This window comes from Urtica dioica, chromosome 8 (assembly GCF_054948205.1).
Source record: "Urtica dioica subsp. dioica isolate 48M chromosome 8, U.dioica_male_clone48M_v1_H2, whole genome shotgun sequence".
NCBI classification, from domain to species: domain Eukaryota; kingdom Viridiplantae; phylum Streptophyta; class Magnoliopsida; order Rosales; family Urticaceae; genus Urtica; species Urtica dioica.
In genome coordinates this window covers 32,086,796-32,110,080 of record NC_142763.1, presented here as the reverse complement: position 1 = coordinate 32,110,080, position 23,285 = coordinate 32,086,796, and the positions used below count along the sequence as shown (strand labels likewise).

Here is a 23,285-nt window from a genome sequence, read left to right as displayed (position 1 = left end):
TTCCTAAATTATATTGATAGTTATTTCTTTTCATATTGTTAATAAATGTACTTTTATGTTTTTAGTAATCATGTCGAACCCTATTATGGCCCTGTTGTCGAAAGACGTCCTGACTGGAGATAACTTCCCTAAGTGGAAGTCGAATCTCAACATTGTGCTTGTGAGTGAAAGCATTCGCTTTATCCTCACTGAAGACAGACCTCCTCTTCCTGCTCATGGTGCCTCCAAGAACTTGAGGGATGACTGTGACAAGTGGACTACTGCCAATAACAAGGCGGTGGCCTACATGCTCACAAGCATAGCTGATGCGTTGCGAACTAAGATGGAAGGGAAGGAGACCGTTGTGGAGATCCTTGACTCGTTGCAACAAATGTTTGGGATGCAAAGCGAGCAAGCCCGCATTGAGCTCACCCGTAAGTGCACTAGCACTAGGATGACTACAGGAACTCCGGTGAGGGATCATGTCATGAAGATGACTAACTACTTCACCGAAGCTGAACTCCATGGGGCACAGATGGATGAGGTTACTCAGGTGGGAATAATCCTGAATTCCCTTTCGAGTGACTTCATACAGTTTACGTCCAACTACATCATGAACAAGTTGACGTATGGACTGTCGCAGCTGTTGAATGAACTACAGACTTTCGAGTCTATCACTCGACATGGGAAGAACAAAGGGTCATCTCTCTATGCTGACAAGAGTTCTTCGCCTAAAACCAAGAAGAAGTTGACTTCTGGTGCTGAGTTATCTAAGGCACGTCCGAATACTTCAAAGGGGAAAGGTCCCACTAAGAAGGAAAGGAAGAACTTCAAGAGAAGTGGAAAATGAAAAGAAACAAAGCGAGAAAGCATTGGTAAATATCACCACTGCAACACTGAAGGCCATTGGAAGAGGCATTGTCCTTTGTACTTGGCTGAGGTTGAGAAAAACAAGAAGAATGCTGGTATGGTACCTTAAAATTCATGATTAAAGATATCCTAAAAATGTTTTGAGGATAATTATTCATGAGCATACTTCTTTTCTTGTTGCAGAGCAGATCTGATGGAGCACACATGTGTAGACGAGCTTGCTGAACAATGTCGGATTCAAGCCCGAATTGTAGAGAAGCTCATGCTCCGTTTGAAGATCTAATTTCCCGCTAGTTTTATTACTTTCATTTTTGGATTTATTTTTTGAACATGGGATGTGTCATTTAATAATCCGAGGTTTTCTGGATTGTGGCCTTTATGGCTATTCCAGAAAGGATGAATCTTTCTTTCTTTATGTTTTATTACATTATTTATGAACACATGGTTGTGTCTTCAAATATTTCCTTCTATTGAACGCCTTGATTGCTTTTATGATATTTGAATATGCATGAATGCTTATGTCCTTATGAAAAAGATATAGAATATGAAGGTCACGTTTTTCCGTTCATATGCTATATAGAAGCACAATAAATAAATATAAATATTTTCTAAGTTATTATCTCTGTTAGAATTTAATTAGCTTTTATTGCTTCATTAAATTCTTATGTTGAATATGTTTTATTGTTTAAGAACTATTTAGAGCTTTGAAAGCGTCTAAATAAATATTACCATTATTCGACAATGACTTGTGCGAATAATAAGTAATAAAGGTGACACAACTAAAAGTTAGTGTTGATGATGAATTAAATTAGTGGGAGCTTCCTTAATTGGAACCTAGTCACTAATATTCGTATTGATTGAGTGAGAGCATCCTTGAATGGAACCTAGTCACTCTAGATTTATTGATTGAGTGAGAGCATCCTTAATTGGAACCTGGCCAGTCTAAAATTCAATAATCGAGTAGGAGCATCCTTAGCTGGAACCTAGCTACTCTTATTCATTGACATAGTGGGAGCATCCATAAATGGAACCTAGCCACTAAATAACCAATATTATTGAGTGGGAGCATCCTTAATTGGATTCTAGTCACTATTGTTCAATAAAAGAGTGGGAGCTTTCTTTAATGAAATCTAGCCACTTGTTGTTCAATAAATAGCAACATCCTTCACATGATTAAACCCATCATTGAAGATGGCATCCTTAACCGGAATGTATATGCTATTATTCAATAATTAAAGTGAAAGAGTAATCAATGATTACCTTGCCACATAAATCAATGAATTGAAAGGAAGGATAATTTTGAATTATCTTGTCGTTAAAATCAATAACCTAGTGGGAGCATCCTAGAATGGATCCTTGTCACTCTCATCAACAATAAACTTTCCTTAAATGGAAAAACATGATCTTGAGATATCACTCTCGATCATACTAACTTGTCTGAAAGTTATTAGCCCATATTTAATAGATCTACCTGTTAAGCTATTAGCTTAAAGGAATATAGAGATCTATAAAAGGATTAATGAAATGGTTTAAGCTTTAATAAGCTATAAGGTAAGGGATTGAGCCCTTAAGGAGAGACATTATCATCAATGATACTCTTCTTTCTGATACCACAAACCTCTTCATTAGGGATCTTCAAAATTGAAGATGAACTGTCCTTTGAGGATGAAGTTCCAATAACATAAAAACATGGATCGAAGTAGTTATACTACTAAACCTTTTGAAATATGAAAGGTAGACCCTAAGTACTTAACAAACTAGTCATGATTGTACATGGATGTTTGTTATAATCGATATTTTGAGAATGATCGATAAGTGAAGCTCCTAAACAAGTGTCATGAATAAAGTCATTACTATTATAGTTCTAGACCTCATTATGACACAAATAAATTGACTGAGCTAACTGTTTCTAAAATTAAATTTAGAAACGACATGCTTGTTCCATTATGTCTCAAACATACTTATTGATATAAGGTATGAGCTCAATGTTGAGGCTATCAACATTGTCTTTAAAAATGACTAATAATTATATCTTAGACAATGTCGTATTTCCGAGAATAACTACATGTGTTGTAAGCACTGTAATTTCTGGAAATAGTGAGATACTTAGTTATTTAAATATAGTAAATCCTTAAAGTCCTGTGTATATATTGAATATGAACACGACAAACAAGGATGAACTATAAATAACCAAGTAATGGAAATAGTTCAATAAAGTTCTTATTTAAACACGTTCAATAAATCACACTATAGTAAGTGGTGATGAGATCAAACCATGCAATGGTGCAACCTGTTTTGGCACCAAAGGGATGTACACCTTGATAGGGAGACTTGTTATCTTTAGATATAAAGTCTGGTGTATAATCTAAAGGTATGCGAAGTGTTAATTTGTTCTAAAGTAAATTTATTTACTATGAACAAATTGACTTGACCTTAAATGGTAAGTCAATCACTTGCAAAAATGCATGAACTAGAATAATATGAAAATGGGACATATGTCAGATCGACATAAATGATAGAGTATAGATAAAATGGGAATCCATATGATGGGAATCTCAATCCTGGGTCAAAGTCTAAACCGTCTATAATGATGGCAAAGAATTAAATTAGCTGAAGGAAACTTATCTTCTCTGGTCAAAGTGGGAGATTGTTGGGAATATTGCCCACTTGAAGATAATGATTACTAAATTCGATAATAGGATTACTTTATTAGCATTATATGATTAGTGGGTTGAGTTCTAAACAATTAGAATCAATAACAACTATCTTCCATAGCCTCCGTATCTAACTGAGTCACGTGCTGGGCACCTGAGTTCGGGCGGTGTGCTAAAACATGGTCGATGACTGCTATACGCCTGGAAAGCTATATCTAAAGTCATATATGTGGAACACATAGGTGAAGGCTGATCACTATGTGGGAGCATTCTACACTTGTGGTAAGTGTACGACTTGGACACGTCTTGGTTGTAGATGTGTCATTTAAGGACCGTTACGACACACTAACCGAGGTCACTATGATGGTCACAGTGAGACTTGATCTAAATCCTGAAGTGATCATGGACACTGGGTTATGTTACTGAGCTCTTTGACTCATTCGCTAAAAGGCTATTCATGCTAATCACAGCTTATGTCTTGAGAGTTTTCTCAGAGCATGATTCGAGTGGGAAGTGATTTACAGATACGGAATCCAGCCTTCCTGAAAGAATGTTAATGTTCACTCACCTAAGGGTTGATTCCAGAACCGATAGATTGCTAGCACTTTCGAAGTAAGTAACGTTCGAAAGAATCTTTCGCTGGGGAAGCAACAATGCTTAGGGCTGATATGTATCAAGAGAAGTATAATGGATAAATTGACTTCTCTCGATACGGGTTGAACCTGGAGGATCTTGATCACGAATTGACTATATCAGTGGACACTCGTCACGATGAGTAAATATAATTCTAGTATAAAGGAGAGTTCAGTCTTGGCTTACAAGGTGGAGTATTTGACCAAGATTAGACGAATCGATGGACAAAAGAGAAAGGACTATTTCGTCTTTTTCATCGGATTTGTTAAGCTCATATTACTAGGTCCATAGTCCCCGATTCGGCTCTGATAAAGGCGGATAAAAACTTTCATATAATAATGTTTATCATTATTAATCTCACTTGCTGTAATTATGATTGACAACATTAATTCTGGAAAACGGGTATTCGCATAATTAAATAAATATTTATGGTAGAATTGTTTATTTATTGTTTGATCAAGTAAATAAACAATTATTAATTATTTGTTTATTGTTGGACCAAGTAAATAAATAATTAATTGGATTTTAAGCAATTGGGCCTTGCACACATGGAAAATTCGAATTAGGATTTTTGGCACTAGGGTTTGCGCAAATCTCCTTGGCCGTGTGCCATCAAGTTCGAAATTTCAATATTGGTATTTACCAATATTTTCTCTTTAGTTGTTTAAATAAAGGAGAGAGAAAAATATAAGATATTGTCCTATATTTTCTCCTTATTTAAAGGAAAGTATTTAGGAGAATATTTAGGAGAATAATATATTCTCCTTTATTATCTCACTAAATAAATTATTCTCTATTTAAATAAAAGAATAATATCTTATAGATATTGATCTGATGGATGAGTGAAAAAGTAGGATTCACTTGTTGAGATCCAGGGGCCTAGATTAAATCCTCTAGTGTGAACACAATAAAAGGAAATAAAATATTCTGGAAGATTCCATGAATATCTCCTTTTTACTACTATAAATAGGGGTTCATGAGAAGGCAAAAATTAAGGATTTTGACCTAATAATTTCGTGGCTATCCCTCTTGGCCGTGCGAAATTCTCTCTCTCTTCCCCTCGGAAATTCGTTTCCATTCTTAGTAAAATAAGAGCGAGATCTCGAAACACCTAGTTTCGTGATCTAGTGAGATAAAGACCGTGTCCACTCATCTTTCTTATTCGTCTCGGAGATTACGTTTCGGAAGACTAAGGTGTCATCCTCGAGTCCTTCATCAAGACGACGCAAGGAGTACGCGATTGGATTGGAGCGTTTTGTAGCTGAACCGAAAATCAATGTAAGAACTCGTTTACTCTTATATCGGCTGCTTGACTTATATGCTCTCGTGAATTAAATTAATTAAACATAACTAGATCTTGTTTATTATAACCATAATTTAATTAGCTTATGATCAGCGTAATTAATTATTTTTCCATATTAATATGGTTATATGGTGGAATAATCTCAAACGAGTCGCATCGGAGCGATCGTTCGTGTCCGATGCGAGCTCGATCCACCAACAAGTGGTATCAGAGCGATTGTTCGTGTCTGATACCCACTTGATTCCCCAACAGCTGGAACCAGAGTTGAGCATCTGCACATTTTTCTTCAGCTTGCTCAATTCGTCCAAAGCTTCTAAGTAGGCAATATGGACACTTTTCACTTACTCCTCTAACAGAGTAACATATTCAGAAAGCTTAGTTTTGTCATACATTAGGCTAGCTACGTTCTTCTTAAGAGTGTTATTCTCTATCTTTAGATCAACAACGTTTTGATTCAGCTTTTTGTTGTTTTCGATGACTATGACCCACTTGGCATAAAGCAGAGAATATTTTTTGATGATATCTTCTTCTGTTACCTCAGCTTCTTCACCGTTGCTTGAGTCGTCAGGAAGATATTTAACCAACTTCTGGGCTGATCCTGTAACAAATTAAAAACTAAGTAGTTAGAGGTATCGTCATCCTGCTACCACCATCAGAATCTTCATCACTCCAATTTGCAACATAAGACTTGTTCTTCTTCAGAGTATTGGCACACTCAGCCTGGTTATGAACAAATCTTTCACACTCTCTACATTGGATTCCTTTGGACTTGTCTTCACAATTCTCGTGATTATTGTCACCAAATCTGTTCTTCTTCTTAAAGTTGTTGCCTCCTCTGTTTTGAGAGTTATGAGGGTTTTTTTTCCTTGATCTTCACTCCTTTGGTTAACCTTCCTCATGAATCTATCAAAGTTCTTAGCAATAAGGCTATCTGCTCAGTAAAGTCTTGATCCTATTCTGCTTCCGTTGAGGCTTATGCTTTCAAGGCTACGCCCTTGTTCTTCTTCTCTGGCTCCTTCTCTCTAAGATTCATCTCGAAGGTCTTCAGTGACCTCACCAGCTCATCAAGTCATATCTCTTCCAAATTATGAGTTTCTTCTATAGCTGTCGCTTTCATGGCAATATCGATCTGGAAGAAATCTCAAGACCTTGCTTACTAGTTTTGCATTAGCAATAGGTTCTTCCAAAGTTAAGGATTTGTTAGAGATATCATAAATTCTATTATTGTATTCAGAAATAGTTTCATCTTCTAACATGATATTCTCAAACCTAGTAGTAAGCAGTAGAAGTCGTTGAGTCCTAACCTTGTTAGGTCTCTCAGGAGCCACTCTTAGAATACCCTATATTTCCTTAGTGATCTCACTGTTTGAGATCAACTTGAATATATTCTCATCTACGACAGATAATATGGCGTTCATAGCTTTGGAATTTCCAGTGGCAGCTCTGTGTTGCTCCTCTGATATCTTATGGGATAAGAGTTGTCTTCATCGTCGGTAATTGAAGGAGCCTTCCATCATTTTTCAACTGCCTGTCATTCTTTATCATCAATCGCCTTCAGAAAACCTTTCATCCGTGCATTCCAATATCCATGATTCGGACCTTCCAAGAGTGGTGGTCGTTTTATATTGTGTCTCTCTTTCATGTTTATCTTAACATAAGAAAATACGTCTGTAATCATGTCATATCACACCAATTGATGGATTTTGACAAGATTCTATCAATCAAATAAAAATTGAAAACAATAAAGAACACAATGAATTGATAACCTTGTTCGGTGAAATATACCTACTCAGAGGGAAAAATATGTCCGGGGTGGAAAGCAATCCACTAGCTCAAAATAGTCAACCGTACAAGAATATTAAGTTTGACAAAACTCTCATTCGCAAACACCTTCATCTTTGACTAATCTCCAATGGATTCTTGCAATCTGAGCTCCCCTCTAATCTGAGACTCATTCTCACTTTCACCCAATCCTCTCCCTAAGATTGACATACACGTCAATGCAAAAAACACGCTCTCACACAATTAATACGACAATACAAGTTACAAGGTTCTTTGATTTCGTTGTCCATGAAGATCTCAAGAGTAGAGAGATGAACACAAAGATATGGCTGCGTGTAGTTGGCCAAACAAAAAATTAAGTGTTCGCAAGAAATCTTAGGTGAGTTTTATATGATGCATTTCCTAGTCTCTCGTGAAAACAGGTAAGTCAGATCTTCCTAGCAAATCCGATCTTATACGTCCAATAAAATCGAAACTAACACAATATTTAGTTTCCTTTTTGGCGCGGAAGGACAAAGACATAAGTACCCCGATTTTTTAAGTAGCTTGAACAACTTTTTGAAACTTTGACTTGATCAACTGTTACAATTTGTTTTACCAAACATAAAATTATGCCACAAAAGATCTATCATAGTCGATGTTTTAATCCTAAATATAATTAAGATTATTTTCTTTATAAATGAAACTGTGAACAATCCACAAAATTAAATATATCCCAAGATAGTAAACAATTTTGTTTATAAAAAATTCAGAAAAAAGTAAAAATGAATTTTTTTATAACTTAAAGACAAACTGGCATTAAAATTCTAGACGGTGTTCTTGAGATTATTTTAAAAAAGCAATCCAATATGCAATATCCAGAAAATTAATATTCTGCCTGACATGCACAAAATGGTCAGCCAATAATATTTGCATTGAAATAATTTGATCAAACGGGAGTGACATTTCGAGACATTGTTTTCCGGTGAAAAAGAAAGGAAAAATCATATATAAAAATAGAAATAGGATCTGGCTTTTTAATACCGACATATATATATATATATATATATATATATATATATATATGTATATGATGTAATAGTGTTATATGAGAGAATCATTGATAAATCATAATCATGAAAGTTCGTACGAGGTGAGGACTCTAAACCAAGGATTGAAAAACCGAGGGAACCGGACGGGAACCGGTCCGGTTCCCCCTTTTTGAAGCTAACCGGCACCGGAACCACCAAAACCGGAGTTTTCCGGTGGTTCCGGGGGAACCGGGCCGGGATCCGTGTGGGAACCCGGTTCCCATTTCCCGGCCCGGTTCAGTTAAAAAAAAAGGAAAACCCGGCTATAAAAGCCCGGATCCCGTTTTTAATTCTTCATTCGCGTCGGTTTTAGGTCACGAGCTTCCCGACGCCGCGCAGCCCAAATCTTCCCAGATCCCGGTCGGATCCCGCCAAGCCGGCCTCTTCCCGACGCGAACAGGGCCAATTCTCACGACTTCCCGCCGGTTCCCGCCCTTCCCGGTGAGGATCCCGTCCTTTTTGAGTTTTTTTTTATGATTTTGAGTTTAAATCTTGAAATTTGTTGATGATTCTTGAAGATTAACTATAATTTGATAGTTATGACTACTTAGTGAGCATGAATGTAGTTTTTATTTAGAGTTTGTGTTGATGTTTGTAATTTTTTTGTATTTAATGATTTAATCCGAATTATTTATTAATTTTGGGATTAGTTAGTGATGATTAAGCTTATGTAAACTTGTTTATTGATTTATGAAGAAATTGTTATGAATTGTTTTTAATTTTAGAGTTTGTGGTGATGTTTATAATTTTTTTGGTAATTAATCCGAATTATTTAGTAATTTTGTGATTAGTTAGTGATGGTTAAGGTTATGTAAACTTGTTTATTGATTTATGAAGAAATTTTGTGACTTGTTTTTAATTTTAGAGTTTTTGTGTTGATGTTTGTAATTTTTTTGGATTTAATCCGAATTATTTGATAATTATGTGATTAGTTAGTGATGATTAAGGTTATGGATTATGATGAACTTGTTTATTGATTTATGAAGAAATTTTGTGACTTGTTTTTAATTTTAGAGTTTTTGTGTTGATGTTTGTAATTTTAGAGTTTTTGTGTATATTACAAGTTGATAATTAGTTAGTGATATTGTGTAAATGTTATTTGTTCATTTGTAGATTACAAGTTGCAAGAATGTCGGCCCCCGACCCAGCTAGGAAGTATTGCACACCTATTCCCGGGAAAAGTAGCGGCCACAAGTGCATATTTTGCGAGCACAATATGGGAGGTGGCGGCATCACGAGAGTGAAAAACCACCTAGCCCATGTAGACCCAACGAGGAGTGTCAAATTCTGTGAGAAAGTCCCTCCTGAAGTGAGAGAAGAGATGCAAGCTTTACTTCAAGGCAATGTCGTAAAAAAGAAGAACAAAAAGTCGTTGGACGCTACGCTTCAAAAGACATTGACTAAGAATGTCGGCGTGGAAGAATCAGACGAAGAAGACTACGAAGCGCAATTACGAGCAGCTATGAAGAGGTCAAGACAAGAGGCGGCTAAGACGGAATGGGAGGCTCGGATGATGTCGGGGCCCGGCAGTGGTTCTACGGCAAAATCTCCACCAGCTGCTCCGTCATTATATAAGTCAGCGAGTGCGAAGCAAACAAAAATCGATGAGATCGTGGATCCGAAGAAGAGAACGTGGCTCGGAAGGCACATAACAAAATTCTTTGTTCACCAACATGTGCCGGCGAGTAAGGCCGCCTCGCATGAGTTCAAAAACATGATAGCATCCGTTCAAGACTTGGGTAATCCTCAATTTGTGATAAGTAATTTTATTTTCATATTGTCGAATCGCATGTGTTCTTGAAACGTTAACATGATGTATATTGACATATTGCAGGTCCAGGCGTTCCTATACCAACTCCGTATGAAATTCATAACAAATACCTCGATATGGAGGTTGCAGATGCGGAGAACTACCTTGACGAACAAAAGAAGCGGTGGGTAAAATACGGCTGCACCATACTCACTGATGGTTGGACGGGGCCGACCAGACTGAGCATCATAAACATTATGGTTTATTGTGCTGGTGCAACGGTGTTCTTAAAGTCCGTTGATGCATCAAAGCACACGAAAACAGGGGAGTACATCTACGGAATACTGAGGTCAGCGCTAAAAGAAATCGGAAGACAGAATGTCGTCCAAGTTGTGACCGACAACGGTTCGAATTACAGGAGTGCCTGGTTGAAATTACAACGCAAGTACCATGTGTACTGGACACCTTGCGCTGCACATTGTCTAGATCTGATGTTTGAAGATATTGGGAAGAGAGATAGTGTTAAGCAAACTATCAAATCTGCGAGGGATGCGACTAAGTTCATCTACAACCACGGCATTGTGTTGTCCAAGTTACGGGAGACATCCCCAGGTGAAATCATCCGTCCCGGCGCAACAAGATTTGCCACAAACTACCTAGCTCTCAGAAGTCTCCGAGAGAAGAGAGCTGCGTTGAGGACGATGTTCAGTAGTCAATGGTGGGATGATTCCAAATTGAGTGCAACTCCTACAGGTACATCCATAGCCGAGACTTGTTTAAATCCCAGATTCTGGCATTCGGTGGACGAAGTGTGTGCCATATTCGAGCCGATGTACACCACTCTTCGATTAGTGGACACTGAGGTGCATCCCACGATGGGATTACTATACTACGTCTTCCACGAGATGAGAAAGAAGTTGGAAGGGATGAGTGGGAAGAAATGGGTTGTCGACATCGTGAACCACAGATGGAGTACTCAAATGGAACATCCACTACACATTGCAGCTTTCTTCCTAAATCCAAAGTTGCTGTTTAACCCGGATATCCACATGGACAATACCCACATGGCAGCTGTGACAAGGGTGTTCGACTTCTTGCATCAGGATCTTGATGGGTCAACTCTTGGGAGAGAGGTATAAAACTATAAATTGTTACAAGCTATATCACATTATGAATATACGAGTCTTATTTGATTTTCTAATTACAGTTAATCGCATTTCGAGACGCTCGAGGGGACTTCTCACAACGAAGTGCTGTTTCGGCACGAGGCACCCTTTGTGCAAGTAAGTTTGTGAGATGAATTGTATGCATTAAGCCATTAACTATGTCATGGAATGGTAATAAATGACATGATATGATTTATGTCACATGATTGCAGGTGAGTGGTGGGAGCTTTACGGAAATTGGACCCCGACTTTACAGACGTTGGCTATTCGAATTTTGTCACAAACTGCATCCGCCTCCGCTTGTGAGAGGAATTGGAGTACATTTGCCCTCGTCCACACAAAACAAAGGAACCGTCTAGCGTACGGCAGACTCGAGAAGCTTGTTTTCTGCTCGTACAACATGAAGTTGCAGCTCCGAGAAGCAACTCGGATTCACGACAACAACCTCAACCCCCTGGATCCTTTGGATATCATCGAACGAGCTTTCGAACGCTCGGGGAACGACAATGAGGGAGACGACGAAATGCTCCGCTGGATTGACGAAGTTCACATGGACGACGTCAACCAGAACCCGGATCCGGCAGTAGCTGAAGCGGCTCGAGATATTGGACTTGATCCGGAGCGAGTGCTGAACGAGGACGTCCAACCTCAACGCGGATCCGGAGACAGTTCGGGTTCAGATGGCGGAGGTTCAAGCCGTAGATCAAGCGGAGCAGGTGGAGGTGCAGGTGACGGTGGATCAGAGGGAGGTGCTGGAGGTTCCTATCGGTCTGGGGGTTCCTTTACTGCTGGAGGCACCTCATTTGGTGATGTCGGCGGTTCTCAGCTTGGATACGCACCATCGCAAGAAGATTTTGATCGTCTTCATCACCCTGCCTTTTTTGATTCAGGATACGGGCGCGGAGGTCAGGGCGGAGGTATGCATGATGCCATGTCATTTACGTCTAGCAATGACGTTGATGACTTGTCCTACAACTTCGGATCGGTATCAATTGGTCCTCAAGGCACAGAGTCATCTTATGATGACGGATCTTCCAGTTACAACTACCAGGACTCCTATGCATCAAGTTACGCTCCCGAAACGGTGCAACCAGTTCCAGGTTATCCCCTCCACTCCATGACTGTTGGTTCATCTCAGTATGAGTACGACTATCACTTGAACAGGTACTTTAGTGCATATGCTCATTACATGACTTGGTATGATTACTGTATGACCGCTGCATACGGTCGCTTTGAGTAGTCATTTGTATCCCTCCTATGTTGAATTTGTTGAACAATAGTATTTGGTAGATTGTGTTGAACTTTATCATTTTGGTTATTGAACTTAGTTTTTGTTGTGTTTGTAATTTGGTAGTGTGTTGAAACATTGTACACTATTTTTAATTTTATGAATTTTATCCTACGTACTTTGTATGTTTTTTTGTATATTTCTTTTCTGAATTCCCCTCGGTAAATACCGGTATTTGACGGTATTCCTCTACGGTAACGGTAAGTTCAACGGTACCGGTTTCCTTTTTTTTCTCGCTTCCCCCGGTATTCCTTTACGGTACGGGCGGTTCCCCCTAAATTCGAAGGCTCGGAACGGTAACGGTAACGGTATTTCGATCCTTGCTCTAAACGCACACTTAGCATGTTGATATGCAAATATTCGACGGACACAACATATATAAATACTAAAACTCTCATGGCTGCTTTGAGAACTCAAATCAAAGACGTAGGTGTCATATGTCAACACAAACGGATTTTGCACCTAAAAATGAAAATATTACTTGTTTGGGTTCGTTCACCAATATATATATATATATATATATATATATATATATATATATATATAGTTAGGGACGAGAGGGAGCAAAACTTAAATTAGGGAGGACTAATATGTAAAAATAAATTAAGAGAGACTAATTTATAAATTTTTAGAGTCTGAAGTAGCTCTATCCCTATATATCTATGTATTTACTTTAAATATACCTAAAAATATTTGTTATTTAGTTAGGCTCGGTTTCACCTTTTTGCACAACTTCCATTGATTTCGATGAAATCTCACTTGTGCGACTTGAGTAATCTTATTTATTCGGGTGAAATAATTATTTCGTGAGAGAACTCATCATTAAATTATAATAACACAGGTTTAAGAAGAAGATGCATAATAAGTAGTCCTTTTCACGATTTCTAACCAAAACAATAATTAATTGATTATTTTTAAACATAAGCTTAATATTTACCCTATAAAATGCAGTTACATGAGTCGCACACATGTAAAGAAAATGTATGAAAGTAAACAAAAAAAAAAAAAATCGCAGTTTACATGTGCCAAATTTTCGAGGTTCATAATTTCTTGCTGCCAAAAAATATATAAGGCGTAAACCTATCCGAATCCATAGAATTCATGGATCACGGATGCAAACAAAATCAAAATATTTTCAAATTTTCCTAAACATCTAAGCCATTTATTTTTATAAGTTCCAAACAATATATGCATCTTTATCTAGGCCGGGCCGGCCCACAGCGAAGATGATCTACTAGTATAACTTAGTCACGAATGATCAACTCAAACACTCAACCTAAATAATTGCAACAAAAAAACGACAATATTTGAAATATCATTTTTAGCCTTCGTCTTTTTATACATATATTTTACGTCAACATACATTTTGACACATTTATAAAGCATGTGCAATGTGTTAAAGATGCTTTTGTCTCGTTTCAAAAACTGGCGGCCAAAGAAAAAAAAAAAAAAACGAACTGATTAGAATAAAAAGAAAGTGTAAAAAATGGAACCTTGATTTTTAAATACGCAAGTCTAAGGAAGTATCAAAGGCAAGCTAGAAAGCGAGGAGTATGATAAATCGCAATAATCATTATGTACAACAGAACGAGTGATGATAAATAGTTCCATCTGTACTTGGCGTATTAATCATCATAACAATCCCATTGAGCCATATAAAATAAATAACACACGTCTTTTTCTCTTTAGCTTTCACATATCACCTAACGATATCCCATAAACCAAAATCCGGCCAATTCTCACACATCTTCCATCTTTCTCGACGAATGGAGGTTCCAAAATATCAAATAAATAAATAAAACTATTACTAACTCTGTTATTCTATTCTTCTTTTCACTGAATACTCTTTTGTGTTTTTTGGTTATTCGTCGCAGCGAATTCTCGTCTTTCTCATCGCGATTCTGTTCGCCTCTGTTTCTCTCACAAGTGTCTCTTCAGCTCTTAAGGTACTTCTTTCTTTCCAAGGCTTTTTATTTATTATTATTTTTTATCTCCAATAAATATGATTTGATTGTCCAAGACTTTAATCACACACAGGAAGGCCAAACCTGTGTCGCGGACAAAAACTGTGACTCCGGATTACACTGCGAGACCTGCGTAGCCAACGGTAACCTACGGCCGCGATGCACCAGAACTAAACCCATAAACCCTAACACCAAAGTACAAAATAAAAAAAAACTCCATTTCTCTATATATTCTCACTTATTTTGCTCTATTTTTTGTATTTTCTGATGAGAGTAATCGTTTTTGTTTTCGTGTTGTGATTTTGGAAGGTGAAAGGTCTTCCTTTCAATCGGTACTCGTGGTTAACGACGCACAACGCGTTCTCAATATTAGGGCAGAGATCGCAGACTGGCTCTTTCATTTTGGCTCCCACGAACCAGCAAGACTCTGTTACTGCTCAGCTCAATGTACGTCTTCTTTTTATTTATTTATTTTTGTTTATTTGGGAGTTTGTTGTATTGGCTCACGGGAAAGTTGAGAGAGAGAGAGAGAGAGAGAGAGAGAGAGATTAATGCGTGAAGTAAGAGAAAGAGAAATCTGAAAAGAAATAGAAACAGAGAATGATTGTGGTCGGTTTAGCGGTGGATATCGTTACTCATTGTCTTGCTTTGCTTAATTATTTTCCATACTTTTTTTTCTTTTTATTGTTAGACTTTATGTGTTAAACGAGAGAGGATCAAGTCAGCCTTCCAGAACACAAAATTTATATTATTCTTCTTGGACAACATTAGAATTCTAGAATTGGTATGTCGATCTTATATACTTCTTTCTTGTTAGTTAAAATTAAATACACAAATGATGAGTGTATATATAAATATATATATTATACATTCATGAATTAAATGCAAGTGTACCTATATATAATATATATGTGTACATAATTTTTTTTCTATGACTAAGCTAGTTTGGTAGTTGAATATAGCCTAAAAGGCTCAAGCTTTTCAACGGGTTCGCTTTAGGCCATGTTTTTCAAGTTATTACATAACAAACTTTGGAGTTTTGTCACTTTAGCCTTTAAGTCGTTTTAAAAATAATAATAATAATAATAATAATGATAAGTGTGCGTATTATATAAGACTGTAAACCTAGACATATGCTTTCTAATTCTTAAATTCTAAATTGAGATTAATAGTAGCTCACCCTCCGTAATAAATTAATTAAATAATAAATTTACTTTTTAGCTAATTAATTTAATGTGGATATGATGGACTATATTTTTTTAATAAAATAAAATTTTGCCTAGAATTTCAACAAGTTTTTGCTCTAAATTTGCATATTTAAGATGCTAATTAATTGAAATTTGTTTATCTTTTTTTTTTATACTATCTATTCAATTTGAGAGAGAGATGTCCTTGTTGGCAAATAATTATTAATTGGTACGTTTGGGTTTGCTAGAATAAGTGTCTTTTAGGTATATTTAAAAAAAATGTCGTTCATACAAAAAAAAAAAAAAAACCCTAATACCTATGTGTGGTCACATGTGCATTTCATCATTGTTCCAACTTCCAACCGTGGAGCCTCACTTTATCATGGATAGTATATGCTAACCTATCTGGGCCACCCTTAGCTGTCCCAGGATAAAAATAAGACTTTTTTATCTGAAAAATTTACCGGCGAATAACATACTATTACGTTAATTTGCTGAAGAAAAAAAAGCTGTTAACTTTGGCAGATCGAGCTCAAAAAAAAAAAAAAGACTTAATATTAATTATTATTAAGTAAGATTGTAAACAATTATATACTTGTGTGGAGTTTTATGAGTGTCGTAAGAAATAAAAAAACGAGTTTGCTGAAAAAAAAACAAATATATTTTAAGGTGATTTTCTTTCATTTGATAAAAATTTAAGGGATGAGAGATGAATGATATACTACTAATTTTTATATTGTTTAAATAAGTTATATTCATGTATACTAAAAATTTCTAATATAGTAATGTAAGAAAAAGACATTTTACATTGAAAAAAGAAAAAGAAAAAGGCACTTTTCACTCTCGTTTGGAAAATGCCCTTCTGCTACTTAAAACACTTCGCACTTTTAAAATTTTCACTTAGCTAGCTGTTTTCTTCCCATTTTAAATAACAATAATAAATTCGTTTAAATTTTTTTTTTTAATCTGAAGACGGCATAGAAATGATCAGTCATTGCTTAGTATTGGATGAGATGCTTCTGAATTTTATTTGTATATATATAAGCGACGATTTTATTTCGCAGAACGGCGTGCGGGGACTAATGCTCGATTTATACGACTTCCAAAACGACATTTGGCTGTGCCATTCCTCCGGCGGACAGTGCTATAACTTCACCGCCTTTGTAAGCCATGTTAAAATTAAACATAATACTTATGGTGTCAAAATACTAGTTTCTTAAAAAATTCTTCTTATGCATGCCACGTAGCAACCTGCGGTGAAAACGTTGAGAGAGGTTAAAACGTTTCTCGAATCAAATCCATCAGAGATTGTGACGATAATAATCGAAGACTACGTGACATCTCCGAAGGGACTCACAAAGGTGTTTGACGCAGCTGGGCTGAGGAAATTTTGGTTTCCCGTTTCAAGAATGCCCAAAAATGGTGGAGATTGGCCCACCATCGATGACATGGTCCAAAAAAACCAACGGCTAGTTGTCTTTACTTCCAAAGCAAGCAAAGAGGCTTCCGAAGGAATCGCCTACGAGTGGAGATACATAGTAGAAAATCAATGTGAGTAGCCGAATCTTAACATGGTTTTATATTTCTCATTTTACAATTATATGGCACCTTGATTTCATCCATACTTCAATGGAAAAAGGTATACATATACATGTTCAAAGGGAAGTAAAACATAAAAAAAAAAACCCACAAATTTAATTACAAATACACATCAACCATGTAAAAAATAAAAATTCAAGATATGTTCTTCTCTATCAAATTTTTATTTTAGTTTGTAGAAATACTTGTCCTATATCTATGAGCTTTATCTCCACTAGAAATATGGTGGTATCTTGTGCTACTCTTGAGTTATTGTTTTGGAACGGTTTTCGTGAGCTATCGATGTATGTACCATGTGAAGCATCATAGAGTTTTATCTCAAAATCAAAAGATGTGATCTTACAATGCTTTTCAATATTATCTTTTTGTTGCGGTCGCGATCCTTAACAAATTCAATGAATGAAAATGAAAATGTAGATGGAAATGGGGGGATGAAGAATGGTTCGTGCCCTAATCGCGGAGAATCGCAGGCAATGGGGACCAAAAGCCGGTCACTAGTTTTGATGAACTATTTCAGAGACCTTCCTGACGTGACTCGCTCATGCAAAGACAATTCCGGTCCCTTGCTTGGCATGGTCAACACTTGCTATGAAGCTGCCGGTAAAAGATGGCCCAACTTCATAGCAGTTGATTTTTACAAGGTGAGCCAAAATGGATTATCATAGGCTTCATTACATACACTTATCTTATCGTGATTTGTATTTATTTCTTTATAATTTGAATTCATAAATCTTGACAAAATCATCCTTAATTTCAGCGAACTAGGGTTTTCTACAATCGAATTTACTATTTTTTTTACCCATAACTAATGCATTGACACATCATCATTGGATAAAATTAGGGCACTATATATGCGTGTATATAGATATGTTGATATATTCCAGAAAATAAAAAAATTAATCTACTATTTTCTATACAACTACAAGAAAAAAAACTATATTAAATAGGCATTAATTAAAAATTATTTTATTTGCAAAATAGACAAGATGATAAATATTTAGCAAAATAACAAAAGTCGTACTAAGGTTTTTTTTAGCAAAATAATCAAAGGTTTATTATTGTCGATAATAAAAATATTGAAACATGTATATAAAACATTGATCATGCATACGGTTTTATACGTGGTCAAAAATAATTATTCATAGATAATACTTACTAATTTTTTTTACACTTCCGTCTATTTTACTAATTTTAAACGAGCTATTTACGTATTCATCGATTTTGATTGATTATTCAACTAAAACACCCACATGAAAAAAATTAAATAGAAAGAGAAAAATGGTATGAAGTAACCAATTCAAACTATGACTTTTGGAAAATAACCATAATTTCATTAGGTATAGCAAAATAGCCAATTGAGAGTACTATGACTTTTAATCCTGCCTCGATTAATTTTAATTCAGTCTTCATAAAGCTTACATTATGTCTTTACATTTCGTTGAGATTAAATTTAATCCAACCTAGATTAATCTTGGTCTAGTTTGCTTATAGTTGACAAACTATGACTATTTTGCAAAAGTTTAAGTTCTATTGGGCTATATAGCCGCTGAACCCAATAAAAAGATATGTTTAGTGGTTGTATATCAAATCTTGATTTATGTATTTCATCTTTGTGGGTCATAGAGAAGTGACGGAGGAGGAGCAGCGGAAGCAACAGACGTTGCAAATGGGCATTTGGTTTGCGGATGTACTAACATTGCCTTTTGCAAGGTGGGAAAAAATTAAATTATTATCTTTTATGATCTAGTAATACAGTCACCAAACGGCTAATTATTGAACAATTGTTTTACGCGCGCTGGGAATTGAACTATATTCTGACCGATACATAGTTTTGGTCTTTAACTTCGTGGAACTTTTTTTTTTTATTCGCATTTGCGATACCCGAAAAAAGAAAAAGAGGACCACGAAGAAATTTGATATAATATTAATTCGTTCCAATAAAAGATCTTGCGTGAGAAAAATGTTTAGGAAGAGTAGCGTCGTGAACTTCATCAAAAGAAAACTAACAAACATCGAACATGCATGTTTTGGGGGTGATTAGATATGATCATAGATCACAAACAGCACATTGTTTTCTTTTCTTACACGCCAGTTTAATTAGGGCTTTTTTTTTCTCTATCTTTCTAGACTTTACGGAATTTCCAACCCCCAAAAAAAAACGTGCTTACGCAAGTTATATTAATTCAGTGAAGCTATTTGTTAATTTTAAAATATGTATATTGCAAACATTTAATACTATTTATCTTAGATTCCTAGTGTTATTGATATAATTATATTGATGTTGCAATATAATATTCCAGGAAAACAGTACATATGGTATTTGTGACATTCCAGAGCCTGAAGTAACTACAGGACAGAAATCAGCCATGCCCCACTCTGGCCTCAACAACCTTAACCCCAAATCTGCTTTTTTGCCTTTCTTGTTTGGATCGGTCTTCTTGTTATATTTTTTCTTGTAAAAACAATACTTCAGTTCCTGCATGTTTTCACACATATATATTAAAGAATTGGGTCAAAGAAAAAGAATATATATGTACAGCTAAAAAGGTGTTGAAAATATATATTCAGTGGTCTGGTGGGTAAGTGGGATTCATTTAAGAGAGCATATATATATATATATATATATATATATATGAACATAATATAGTAGCTACTTTAAGGTTTTGATAGTTTAGTCACGGTACAGAAAAAAAAAAGTATGAAAATGTATGGTATGGATTAACAGGAGAAGAATTGCAGTTTTAAGATTTGTTTATGAGAAAAGAAAAATATTATTTTCCTTCAATGGTCACCATGTGACTGCAACCCATGTCAAATATAATTAAGGACATAAATTGTTTCTTGGCGGAGACCCGTTAGATTTTGTTTTGAGTTTCTTTGATTTATTTTATTTTATTTTATTTCATTTCATTTCATTTTTCATGGTCAAATTCTTATTTTAAACTTTAGCTTTTCATTGTTTGTGTATTGAGTTTGCACCATAGAAAAAAAATCTTCATAAAAACAATCAAATAAAAAAACATAGACCAAAGTACGTAAGAAAACATCTATTAGATTATTTATGGAATGAACCTCGTACATCACGACGTCAATGAGTCTATAACCTTTGTTGCCAAGCGGATTTTCAGGCTCATAGTTGATGCTTAGTTTAACCAACAAGGTTGAATAAAAATAAAAATAAAAATTCAAAAACTCTCACTGAATCGCAATCAACTTTTTTCTCATGCAACCATGAAAAAAATAGGGAGCTGTGTACGAGTACATGGTTGTGATGACATATTCTGACGATAACATTTTGATACTCGGGATTGAAAACAAAGAGAGCACCAACAAGAATTAATTGAGTAAATGTTGCTGCTTTCACTATTACAATTTTAGGCTTGGACAACGGTCATCTAAAGTAGACGATGATTAAAAGTAATTTTTTACCGCCCAAACCATGTCGTGGAAGCTTGGGCATGTCCTCCAAAACAACTTCCACACCGGTCAAAATGTGTCGTCCAAGTAGTGTAAAAAACTCTCAGCCGCAGCGAGGATCTTGGACGATAGTTATATATCCATCATTCAAAACTCTTGATTGTTTTTTAGCAACTGTCATACAATGTAGAGTGATCTTCGCTACGGACACCGTGATTACCTCCGCGGCGGTAATATTTGGACGACATTTTTGAGCAACTGTTGTTCAAACTCTGGAGTCTAAGCCACAATTTATTATGGTATTATTTATATAAACCATAGAATGATTCTAAGGTGATTCAACACATGAAAATTAATCAGCTCCTCCACGCTGATTTGTATTTTCTAAAATATACAAAATAGATTTTTGATCTCGAGAAAAATTAACCGCACGAGAACAAATAAAGGCATCCGCTGCGACGATTATCGCACCAAATGCCTCAAAAGTCGCACCTAATAATTTTTTAGGTGCAACAAATCCGTCGCTAAAGGTATTAGGTGCGACATATCGCAGCTAAAAGTGTCCATATTAGGTGTGACATGTCGCATCTAATTTCACACCTATTTTGCTGCCAAAATTCTTGAAATTGGCGAGTGATTTCATACTGGGTGCGACATGTCACACCGAATAAGCTTCCCGCCAATATATTAGGTACGACATGTCGCACCGAATATGTTATTTTTTAATTTAAAAAAATTTACAAATTTATATATTAAAAATTCAAATCAAAATTAATCTATAATGAAATATATTACCAAAATTATAAATTAGAAATAATATTCTGAAAATAGAATTCTTATATAAATTAACATACAAATCCACTACTACAAATTTGGTTTTCTGATGCGCATGACTATCAGGTGCGACTAGTCGCATCTAAAAGTCGCATCTAAATGACTAGTCACACCAGATTGTCAACCCGAAGTATAAAAAATTTCGCTAATTTTTTTTTGCTTTTGAGTATCAGGTGCGACTAGTCGCATCTGATAGTTTAAAATTACTATCAGGTGCGACAAAGTCGCACCTGATTGTTTAAAATTTTAACCGGGCCAATTCTCTCCCTCATTTTTTCATTCAGTTTTAACAACAACAACTCCAGTTTTAAAAAAACCGCAGAAGAAAGAGGTAGAGGGAGATCAGAAGTGAAAGAGAGAGAGAGAGAGAGAGAGAGAGAGAGAGAGAGAGAGAGAGAGAGAGAGAGAGAGAGAGAGAGAGCTCGGGGAAGAAGAAACGAAGACCGGATCTTGGTTTCGAGGTAAGTGTACGTTCGTCATCTTCTCCATCTTGTCTACTTCTTTGCTCTTCATCTTCAAAACCCATACATGAAGATCAAGGGTTTGAATCTCTTTCTTTTTCTCTCTCTCGGTTTTGCTGTCCTTGAAGCTTCTCGGAGTGGTACAAGGTTGAAGGAGAAGGATTTAAGCTCGTATTACCATCTCCAATTCAATGTGAGGAATTGATTTTTTTCCCAAATTTTGAATCCGAAAATTAGGGTTCTTATTTTTGAATTGGGGCTTTCCTTCTCTGAGCTGTTTTGATGTGTTTTTTATGTGATTGGACTCGAATTCTTGGTGGTTGTACTTGGATTAATGATGAGTTGTGATGATTTCTCGAATTTTCGTTTGATTTGATAAACTGTTTGAAGAGCCTCTGTAAATGGACGTAGACAGTCCGATATGGTCTGAGATAATTTTTGTGGATATTTTTCATGGATAGTAGACTGTATGAGCTTTCTAAAATGACCAAGAACATGTAAATCCATGGAGTATTGACTGAGTTATGAATTTCCAAAGTTTGTGTTTCGCAGCAGTAAAACGGGATTTCCAGAATTGTAACAGTGAATTACGGGCTGTTTTTGAGATAGCTATTGTTGTCGTATATATGCTTGTAATATCTCGTTAGAAAGCTACATGAGTCTACTTTCATTTTCCGCTAGAATCAATCGATTTCAAGTTTTGTAGCTCGAGTTATGATGGCTTAAGCGCTAGTGGGTCAGGTTAGTGTTTAGTTTAGAATTTGTGATTAGTTTGTGAAATTGTGAAATAGTAATATGTTTAGTTTAGTTTAGTTTGTGAAATTGTAATTAGTTTAGTTTGTGATATACTAATATGTTTAGGTTAATGTTTAGTTTAAATTTGTTTTTGTTTTAATTAGTTTTTATATATTGTAATTTATCAATTAGGAATTGTAATTAGTTAATGAAATTAAAATTAAGATTAATAATTGTAATAATGTAATAAAGTGATTAGTTTATCAATTAGGAATTGTAATTAGTTAATTGATTAGTAATTGTAATAATGTGATTAGTTTAAATTTGTTTTTGTTTTAATTAGTTTTGATATATTGTAATTTATCAATTAGGAATTGTAATTAGTTAATGAAATTAAAATTAAGATATATTGTAATTTATCAATTAGGAATGAAATTAGTTTTGATTAGTTTTAATATGCTGATTATATATTGTAATATATAAAGAAGCTCGAACCCTTCCCCGAATTCATGAATGTATTATGTGGACAAGTGTTGATTGGTTTCGGTAGCGAAAAAACCCTATTTTCTGACGAGTAAAAACTGTGGTAGCTC

General features: G+C 35.6%; 2 protein-coding genes across 2 annotated transcripts; both read left to right on the top strand.

Annotated features, from left to right (window-relative positions):
• Positions 1–8,706: 8,706 nt before the first annotated feature.
• On the top strand, positions 8,707–13,364 carry LOC149389245 (uncharacterized). The gene is made up of 6 exons (XM_089622588.1): positions 8,707–8,732; positions 9,405–10,030; positions 10,126–11,174; positions 11,249–11,324; positions 11,420–12,371; positions 13,337–13,364. Exons 2-6 carry the CDS (start codon positions 9,421–9,423, stop codon positions 13,362–13,364), a joined length of 2,715 nt encoding a protein of 904 aa, XP_089478714.1. The 5' UTR covers positions 8,707–8,732; positions 9,405–9,420.
• Positions 13,365–14,034: 670 nt separating this feature from the next.
• On the top strand, positions 14,035–20,112 carry LOC149389244 (PI-PLC X domain-containing protein At5g67130-like). Its single transcript, XM_089624595.1, has 9 exons — positions 14,035–14,267; positions 14,370–14,441; positions 14,533–14,655; positions 14,769–14,906; positions 16,711–16,809; positions 16,894–17,197; positions 17,663–17,886; positions 18,869–18,955; positions 19,546–20,112. The coding sequence occupies exons 1-9, from the start codon at positions 14,262–14,264 to the stop codon at positions 19,702–19,704; spliced, it is 1,212 nt and encodes a 403-aa protein (XP_089480721.1). The 5' UTR covers positions 14,035–14,261; the 3' UTR covers positions 19,705–20,112.
• Positions 20,113–23,285: the final 3,173 nt, after the last annotated feature.